The 10,007-nt window shown below is 54.7% G+C and overlaps 1 protein-coding gene across 5 annotated transcripts in view; it reads right to left on the bottom strand.

Annotated features, from left to right (window-relative positions):
- Positions 1-6: 6 nt before the first annotated feature.
- The window catches only part of LOC134563068 (mucolipin-1-like), a 19,377-nt gene continuing 9,376 nt past the window's right edge, over positions 7-10,007 (bottom strand). For 2 of the 5 annotated variants that reach the window (XM_063420835.1, XM_063420836.1), the window contains exons 9-14: positions 9,144-9,290; positions 8,007-8,108; positions 7,065-7,187; positions 4,600-4,806; positions 2,058-2,194; positions 7-793 (exon numbers count right to left, since the gene is read on the bottom strand). In XM_063420835.1, coding sequence (XP_063276905.1) covers positions 757-793; positions 2,058-2,194; positions 4,600-4,806; positions 7,065-7,187; positions 8,007-8,108; positions 9,144-9,290 — 753 coding nt within the window. In that variant the 3' untranslated portion in view covers positions 7-756. Of the gene's footprint in view, positions 794-2,057; positions 2,195-4,599; positions 4,807-5,512; positions 5,618-7,064; positions 7,188-7,627; positions 7,760-8,006; positions 8,109-9,143; positions 9,291-10,007 lie in introns of those variants that run through there. The other 3 variants (XM_063420837.1, XM_063420838.1, XM_063420839.1) reach the window with 3 other exon arrangements.

The raw sequence follows: 10,007 nt of genomic DNA, 5'->3' as shown, positions 1-10,007 counted from the left end.
ACGAACTCCCCCCCTCGCTGTGGCCACCCCCAAATTTGGGGTGAAAAGTGACATTTTTGGGGCTGGGGGGACCCAGAGCTGCTCCGGTGACCCCAAGGACAGGGACAATGTCCCCAAAGTGTCCCCAAAACCCCTTTGGGGTCCCAAGGTTCCAAATTTATCCCCCAAAATGATCAGGGGGTCCCAAACTTGCCCTAAAAACGGATTCGGGGATCTAAAAATGGATTTGGGGATCCCAAAATTCCAAATTCCCCCCCAAAAATCCCAATTTGGGGGGTCCCGAGGCTCAAAGTGTCCCCAAAATCCATCCTGGGGTCCTGAAGTGTCCCCAAAAATGATTTGGGGGTCCCAGGGATCCAAATTTACCCCAAAAATGATTTGGGGGTCTCGAAGTGTCTCCAAAAATGAATTTTGGGTCCCAGGGTTCCAAACTCACCCCAAAAAATTATTTGGGGGTCCCAAAGTGTCCCCAAAAATGAATTTTGGGGGTCCCAGGGTTCCAAATTTATCCCAAAAATGAATTTTGGGGGGTCCCAGGGTTCCAAATTTACCCCCAAAAATAATTTGGGGGTCTCAAAAAATGATTCCAAAAAACAGATTTTGGGACCCCAAAGTCCCCCAAAAATCCATCCCCAAATTTGGAGTCCCGGGCAGGTAAAGCAGAAAATAAAATAAAATAAATTAAAAGCTGGGGGGGTTTTGGGGTGTCCCCCTCCGGTGTCCCCTCGGTGTCCCCTCGGTGTCCCCGATGTCCCCTCAGTTCACCAGCAGCGCGTTGTCCTGCACGGGGGCCCTGTGGGGACACAATTTTGGGGTTTTTTTGGGGGTTTTTTGGGGATTTTGGGGGGGCAGGACCACAGGGAGACCCCCCAGACCCCAAAAATCCCGGGAGGGGAAAGGGGACCCCAAAAATCCGGGGGGGGGGGCTGGATTTGGGTCACTTTGGGGACATTTGGGGTCATTTTGGGGACATTTGGGGATGGATTTTGGGATCATTTTGTGTCACTTAGGGCTGGATTTTTTGGTCACTTTGGGGACATTTGGGGTCATTTGGAACTGGATTTTGGGGTCATTTTGAGGTCATTTAGGGCTGGATTTTGGGGTCATTTTGGGGTCTTTTGGGGTCATTTTGGGGTCATTTGGGGTCATTTTGGGCTGGATTTTGGGGTGATTTGGGGCTGAATTTTGGGGTAACATTGTGGTCATTTTGGGCTGGATTTTGGGGTGTTTGGGGCTGGATTTTGAAGTCATTTTGGGGTCATTCAGATCTGGATTTTGGGTCATTTTGGGGTCATTTGGGGCTGGATTTTGGGGTCATTTCAGGGTCATTTGGGGCTGGATTTTTGGGGTAATTTTGGGGTCATTTGGGGCTGGATTTTTGGGGTCATTTTGGGGTTATTTAGGGCTGGATTTTGAGGTAATTTTGGGGTCATTTCGGGCTGGATTTTGGGGTCATTTAGGGACCGAATTTTGGGATCATTTGGGGACCAGGCTGGATTTTGGGGGCTGGATTTTTGGATAATTTTGGGGCTGGATTTGGGGTCATTTTGGGGTGATTTGGGGTTGGATTTTGGGGTCATTTTGAACTGGCTTTTGGGGTGATTTGGGGCTGGATTTTGAGGTAATTTTGGGGTCATTTTTGGGTCATTCAGGGCTGGATTTCGGGATCATTTAGAGGCCGAATTTTGGGGTCATTTGCTCACAGGCTGTTTTTGGGAGGGGGGGCAGATTTTGGGGTCATTTGGGGCTAATTTGGGATTCTCACACCCCCCCCAACCCTGCTGGAATCCCCCCCCCCGCCAAAACCGCCCTGGGGTGACCCCAAACCCCCCGAAATGTCCCAAAACCCCCCAAAAAGCCCCAAAAAGCCCCCAAACCGCCCCAAAAAGCCCCCAACCCCCCCGAAATGTCCCCAAACCCCCCAAAAAGTCCCAAAACTGCCCCAAAAAGCCCCAAACCCCCCCCCGAAATGCCCCAAAATGCCCCAAAAAGCCCCAAAACCGCCCCAAAAATGCCCCAAAAACCCAAAAAGCCCCAAAATCCGGAGGTTTGCGGACCGGCCGCAGCAGCAGAGGGCGGAGCAGGAGGCGGAGCTGTCGCGGCGGAACTTCCCCGAGTCGGGGCTGTCGCGACACTGCGCGATGAAAGCCTGGAGCGGCGACAGCGGCGCGGGGGCGCCGCCCTCGGGCTGGTTCTGGGGACAGAGGGGACAAGGGACAGGTCAGGGGACAGGGGACAGGTCAGGGGACAGGGGACAGGACAGGGGACAGGGGACAGGACAGGGGACACCGGGGTGTCACCTCGGGCTGGTTCTGGGGACACAAAGGGACAGAGGGGACAGGTCAGGGGACAGGTCAAGGGGACAGGGGACACCGGGGTGTCACCCTCGGGCTGGTTCTGGGGGGACACAAAGGGACAGAGGGGACAGGGGACAGGTCAGGGGACAGGACAGGAGACAGGGGACACCAAGGTGTCATCCTCGGCTGGTTCTGGGGACACAAAGGGACAGGGGACAGGTCAGGGGACGGGAACACCGGGGTGTCACCCTCGGGCTGGTTCTGGGGACAGGGGACAGGTCAGGGGACACCGGGGCTCCCCCTTGGGCTGGTTCTGGGCAGACAGAGGGACAGAGGGGACAGGGGACAAGGGACAGGTCAGGGGACAGGGGACAGGATAGGGGACACATAAATGTCACCCTCGGGCTGGTTCTGGGGACAGAGGGGACAGGGGACAGGTCAGGGGACAGGGGACAGGTCAGGGGACACTGGGGTGTCACCTCGGGCTGGTTCTGGGGACAGAGGGGACGAGGGACAGGGGACACATAAATGGCACCCTCAGGCTGGTTCTGGGGACAGAAAGGGACACAGGTGAGATACACACAGGTGACGTCACACACAGATGATATCACACACAGGTAACACACAGATAACAAATAGATGATGTCACACAGGTGAGATACCACACACACGTCACATGCAGGTGACATCACACAGGTGAGATAACACGCACAGGTGATGTCACACACAGCTGATGTCACACAGGTGAGATAACACACACACGTGTCACACACAGATGACGTCACACACAGGTGACATAACACACACAGATGATATCACACAGGTGAGATACACACATGTCACACACAAATGACATCACACACAGGTGATGTCACCCAGGTGAGATAACACACACAGGTGATGTCACATATAGGTGATGTCACACAAAGGTGACGTCACACATGTGAGATACACACAAGAGATATCACACACAGGTGATGTCACACAGGTGAGGTAAAACACACAGTTGAGATAACACACACACGTCAAACACAGGTGATGTCACACACACGTGTCACACACAGGTGACGTCACCCAGGTGAGGCGCTCACCTTGATGGTGTCGTAGGAGCCGGTGATGATGTCACACCCAGATAGCACAGAGGTGAGATAACACACACAGGTGATGTCACACACACGTCACACACAGGTGATGTCACACAGGTGAGATAACACACACAGGTGATGTCACACACAGGTGAGATCACACACAGGTGATGTCACACAGGTGAGATATCATGCACAGGTGATGTCACACACAGGTGATGTCACACAGGTGAGATAACACACAGGTGATGTCACACAGGTGAGATAACACACACAGGTGAGATAACAGACACAGGTAATGTCAAACACAGGTGATGTCACCCACAGGTGACGTCACACACAGGTAACAAATAGATGATGTCACACAGGTGAGATAACACACACGAGTAATGTGACACACACATCACACACAGGTGATGTCACATGCAGATGACGTTACACAGGTGAGATAACACACACGTGTCACACACAGATGACATTACACAGGTGAGGTAAAACACACAGATGATGTCACACACAGGTGAGGTAACACACACAAGTGTCACACACAGATGACGTCACACAGGTGAGATAACACACTCACACACAGGTGATGTCACACAGGTGAGATATCATGCACAGGTGATGTCACACACAGGTAACACACAGATAACAAATAGATGATGTCACACAGGTGAGATAAAACACACGGGTAATGGCACACACACGTCACACACCGGTGATGTCACACAGGTGAGATAACACACACACGTGTCACACACAGATGACATCCCACAGGTGAGGTAAAACACACAGGTGATGTCACACACAGGTGATGTCACATGCAGATGACATCACACAGGTGAGATAACACACACACGTGTCACACACAGATGATGTCATACAGGTGAGATAACACACACACGTCACACACAGGGGATGTCACACAGGTGAGATAACACACACACATGTCACACACAGGGGATGTCACACAGGTGAGATAACACACACACATGTCACACACAGGGGATGTCACACAGGTGATGTCACATATAGATGATGTCACACACAGGTGAGATAACACACACACGTCACACACAGGTGAGGTAACACACACGTCGCACACAGGTAATGTCACACACACACGTCACACACAGGTGATGTCACACACACGTGTCACACACAGGTGAAGTCACCTGTGTCACACCCAGGTGACGTCACCCAGCCGCCGCGCTCACCTTGATGGTGTCGTAGGAGCCGGTGATGAGGGCGATGAAGAGGCTGAGCACCAGGTAGATGAAGAGCGCGCTGAACGAGTACAGGTACACCTGGCTGAAGAGCCACACCAGCGCCCCGCTGGGCCGGAGCGCCACGAAGGTGGCAAACATGTCATCGCCATTGACCAGCGAGAAGAGACACTCGGACACCATGGACAGCGAGCGGAACTGGGGACACACACCTGAGTGTCACCTGTGTCACCTGTGTCACCTGTGTCACACCTGTGTCACACCTGTGTCACACCTGTGTCACACCTGTGTCACCTGTGTCACACCTGTGTCATCGCCATTGACCAGCGAGAAGAGACACTCGGACACCATGGACAGTGAGCGGAACTGGGGACACACACCTGAGTGTCACCTGTGTCACCTGTGTCACCTGTGTCACACCTGTGTCACACCTGTGTCACACCTGTGTCACCTGTGTCACACCTGTGTCACACCTGTGTCACCTGTGTCACACCTGTGTCATCGCCATTGACCAGCGAGAAGAGACACTCGGACACCATGGACAGCGAGCGGAACTGGGGACACACACCTGAGTGTCACCTGTGTCACACCTGTGTCACACCTGTGTCACACCTGTGTCACCTGTGTCACACCTGTGTCACACCTGTGTCACCTGTGTCACCTGTGTCACACCTGTGTCATCGCCATTGACCAGCGAGAAGAGACACTCGGACACCATGGACAGCGAGCGGAACTGGGGACACACACCTGAGTGTCACCTGTGTCACCTGTGTCACCTGTGTCACACCTGTGTCACACCTGTGTCACACCTGTGTCACACCTGTGTCATCGCCATTGACCAGCGAGAAGAGACACTCGGACACCATGGACAGCGAGCGGAACTGGGGACACACACCTGAGTGTCACCTGTGTCACCTGTGTCACACCTGTGTCACACCTGTGTCACACCTGTGTCATCGCCATTGACCAGCGAGAAGAGACACTCGGACACCATGGACAGCGAGCGGAACTGGGGACACACACCTGAGTGTCACCTGTGTCACCTGTGTCACACCTGTGTCACCTGTGTCACACCTGTGTCACACCTGTGTCACACCTATGTCACCTGAGCGTCACCTGAGTGTCACCTGTGTCACACCTGAGTGTCACCTGTGTCACCTATGTCACACCTGAGTGTCACTTGTCTCACCTGTCATTCTCTGCCACCCCCACGTCATCCCTGGATTTGGGACTCTCCTGATCCCAAACCCGAAATTTGGGAATCCGCAAACCCCAAAATTGGGAACGTCCCAATCCCAAACCAGGACTGGAGAACGTCCCGACCCTAAAACCCAAAATTTGGGAACCTCTTGACCCCCAAAACCAAAATTTGGGAATTTCCCACCCAAAATTTGGGAATCCCCAAAACCCAAATTTGGGGATCTCCCACCCAAAATCCGAAATTTTGGGAGCTCCAGCCCCACCTTGACGTGGTGGGGCCCCAGCGCCGAGATTGGGGAAAGGAACCCAACCCCAAAACCAAAATTTGGGAACCTCCCGACCCCAAAACTGAAATTTGGGAATCTCCACCCCAAAATTTCGGGGATCTCCCACCCCAAAACCCAGAATTTGGGAATCCCCAAACCCCAAAATTTGGGAATCCCCAAACCCCAAAACCCAAAATTTAGGAACCTCCCACCCCAAAGCCCAAAATTTGGGAATCCGCAAACCCCAAAATTTGGGGATCTCCAACCCCCAAAATTTGGGAATCCGCAAACCCCAAAATTTGGGGATCTCCAACCCCCAAAATTTGGGAATCTCCACCTCCAAAATTTGGGAATCTCCAAACCCAAATTTGGGAACGTTTCAACCCCAAGCCAGGATTGGGGAACGTCCCAACCCTAAAACCCAAAATTTGGGAATCTCCCACTCCAAAACCCAGAATTTGGGAATCCCCAAATCCCAAAATTTGGGAACCTCCCAACCCCAAAAACCGAAATTTGGGGATCTCCAACCCCAAAATTTGGGGATCTCCCACCCAAAACCAACACGTGGGAATCCCCAAACCCCAAAATTTGGGAATCTCCAAACCCCAAAACCCGAAATTTGGGATTCCCAAACCCCAAAATTTGGGGATCTCCCACCCCAAATCCGGAATTTGGGAATTCCAGCCCCACCTTGACGTGGTGCGGGCCCAGCACCGAGATTGGGGAAAGGAACTCAACCCCAAACCCGAAATTTGGGAACCTCCTGACCCCAAAATGAAATTTGGGAATCTCCAAACCCCAAAATCTGGGAATCCCTCAACCCCCAACCCAAAATTTGGGAATCTCCCACTCCCAAAACCCGAAATTTGGGAATCCCCAAACCCCAAAATTTCGGGATCTCCCACCCCAAAACCAAAATTTGGGAATCCCCAAACCCCAAAATTTGGGGATCTCCCACCCAAATCCGGAATTTGGGAATTGCAGCCCCACCTTGACGTGGTGCGGGCCCAGCACGATCCAGCCACAGAAGCAGTAGCCCAGGTAAATCACGGCCACGCAGCAGCAGAAACGCAGCACGCTGGGCAGGGCCACGCGCAGGGTCACGATCAGGATCTGGGGAGAAAAACGGGGAAATTGGGAAAAAATGGGAAAAAAAAGGCAAAAAATGGGAAAAAATGGGAAAAAATGGGAAAAAAAACGGGAATTATCCATGAGTGGGGCAGGTAAAACGAGGATTTGGGGTAAGAAAATGGGGATTTGGGGTAGGAAAATGGGAATTATCCGCGTTGGGAAGGGCCACGCGCAGAGTCACGATCAGGATCTGGGGAGAAAAAAGGAGAATTTGGGAAAAAACGGGAAAAAAAAGGCAAAAAATGGGAAAAAATGGGAAAAAAAACCGGGAATTATCCATGAGTGGGGCGGGTAAAACGGGGATTTGGGGTAAGAAAATGGGGATTTGGGGCAGGAAAATGGGAATTATCTGCATTGGGAAGGGCCATGCGCAGAGTCACGATCAGGATCTGGGGAGAAAAACGGGGAAATTGGGAAAAAACGGGAAAAAACGGGAATTATCCATGAGTGGGGAGGGAAAAACGGGGATTTGGGGTAAGAAAATGGGGATTTGGGGCAGGAAAATGGGAATTATCCAAGTTGGGCAGGGCCACGCGCAGAGTCACGATCAGGATCTGGGGAGAAAAACGGGGAAATTGGGAAAAACGGGAAAAATGGGGATTATCCATGAGTGGGGAGAGAAAAATGGGGATTTGGGATAAGAAAAAGGGGATTTGGGGCAGGAAAATGGGAATTATCCTGTGTGGGGAGTGCATCACATTGGGCAGGGCCACGCGCAGAGTCACAATCAGGATCTGGGGAGAAAAACGGGGAAAATGGGAAAAAATGGGAAAAAATGGGAAAAAATGGGAAAAAACTCACGTTGTACTTCTGGAAGAAGGTCAGGTACCGGATGACCCCGACCCACACCAGCAGCGTCGATGTCCCCAGCAGGATGCTGCACACGTCGTACCCCGAGAAATTCTGTGGGGACACGGGGACAGTGCCACCACCACAGCCCCGGGGCTGTCCCCAACGCCACTGCCGTGCCGGGGACACGGGGACAGTGCCACCACCGCGTCCCCAATGCCAGCACCGTGCTGGGGACACGGGGACAGTGCCACCACCGCGTCCCCAATGCCACTGCCGTGCTGGGGACATGGGGACAGTGCCACCACCGTGTCCTCAACGCCACTGCTGTGCCAGGGACACGGGGACAGTGCCACACTGCGTCCCCAACGCCACTGCCGTGCCAGGGACATGGAGACAGTGCCACCACCGTGTCCCCAATGCCAGCGCCGTGCCGGGGACACGGGGACAGTGCCACCACCATCACGCGGAGTCCCAGGTGGCATCTGGGGACACCCAGGACGTTGTCACTGGGGGAGTGCCAGCACCCCGGGGTGGCAATGTCCCCTCCTGGGGCACTCCAGTGACACTCAGGGCATTGTCCCCTGGGGGAGGTGGCAATGTCCCCTCCCAGGGCTCCAGTGACACCCAGGACATTGTCCCCAGGCTGTTGTCCCCCTGGGGACAGTGACAGTGTCCCGTCCCATTGCCCCCAGGGGTGGCAGTGTCCCCTCCCGCTGTCCCCAGGGGTGGCACTGTCCCCTCCCATTGTTCTCCAAGGATAGCAGTGTCCCCTTCCACTGTCCCCAGGGGTGGCACTGTCCCCTCCCATTGCCCCCAGGGGTGGCACTGTCCCCTCCCATTGCCCCCAGGGGTGGCATTGTCCCCTCCCATTGCCCCCAAGGGTGGCACTGTCCCCTCCCACTGTCCCCAGGGGTGGCACTGTCCCCTCCCACTGTCCCCAGGATGGCACTGTCCCCTTCCTGCTGTCCCCAGGGGTGACATCATCCCCTCTCACTGTCCCCAAGGGTGGCAGCATCCCCTGCCATTGCCCCCAAGGGTGGCAGTGTCCCCTCCCACTGTCCCCAGGGGTGGCAGTGTCCCCTCCCACTGTCCCCAGGGGTGGCATTGTCCCCTCCCGCTGTCCCCAGGGTGTCCCCAGGCGGTGACCTTGGCCTCGATGCCGATCTTGAGGACGGTGCCCAGCACGGTGAGGACGTCGCTGGTGACCAGCAGGAGGTACCACCCATTGAGGAACTCCAGGCGCTCCCACGGTGACACGGCACGGCCACGGCGCCGCTGGAACCGGCTGTACTCCTGTGGGGACACCGGAGTGTCACCGTCACTGTCACCGTGTCACTATGTCACTGTCAATGTCACTGTCAGTGTGACCTCACAGGGACACGGCACAGCCACGGCGCCGCTGGAACCGGCTGTACTCCTGTGGGGACACCGGAGTGTCACCATCACTGTCACCGTGTCACTGTCAGTGTCACTGTGTCACTGTGTCACCTCACAGGGACACGGCACGGCCACGGCGCCGCTGGAACCGGCTGTACTCCTGTGGGGACACCAGAGTGTCACCGTCACTGTCACCGTGTCACTGTCACTGTCAGTGTGTCACTGTGTCACTGTGTTATTGTCAGTGTCACCTCACAGGGACACGGCACAGCCACGGCGCCGCTGGAACCGGCTGTACTCCTGTGGGGACACCGGAGTGTCACCATCACTGTCACCGTGTCACTGTCAGTGTCAGTGTGTCACTGTGTCACCTCACAGGGACACAGCACGGCCACGGCGCCGCTGGAACCGGCTGTACTCCTGTGGGGACACCGGAGTGTCACCGTCACTGTCACCGTGTCACTGTCACTGTCAGTGTGTCACTGTGTCACTGTGTTATTGTCAGTGTCACCTCACAGGGACACAGCACAGCCACGGCGCCGCTGGAACCGGCTGTACTCCTCTGGGGACACCGGAGTGTCACCGTGTCACCGTCACTGTCACTGTGTCACTGTGTCACTGTCACCTCACAGG

Source organism: Prinia subflava, chromosome 33 (genome assembly GCF_021018805.1).
Source record: "Prinia subflava isolate CZ2003 ecotype Zambia chromosome 33, Cam_Psub_1.2, whole genome shotgun sequence".
Taxonomy (NCBI): domain Eukaryota; kingdom Metazoa; phylum Chordata; class Aves; order Passeriformes; family Cisticolidae; genus Prinia; species Prinia subflava.
This window is presented reverse-complemented; position numbering and strand designations above follow the sequence as displayed.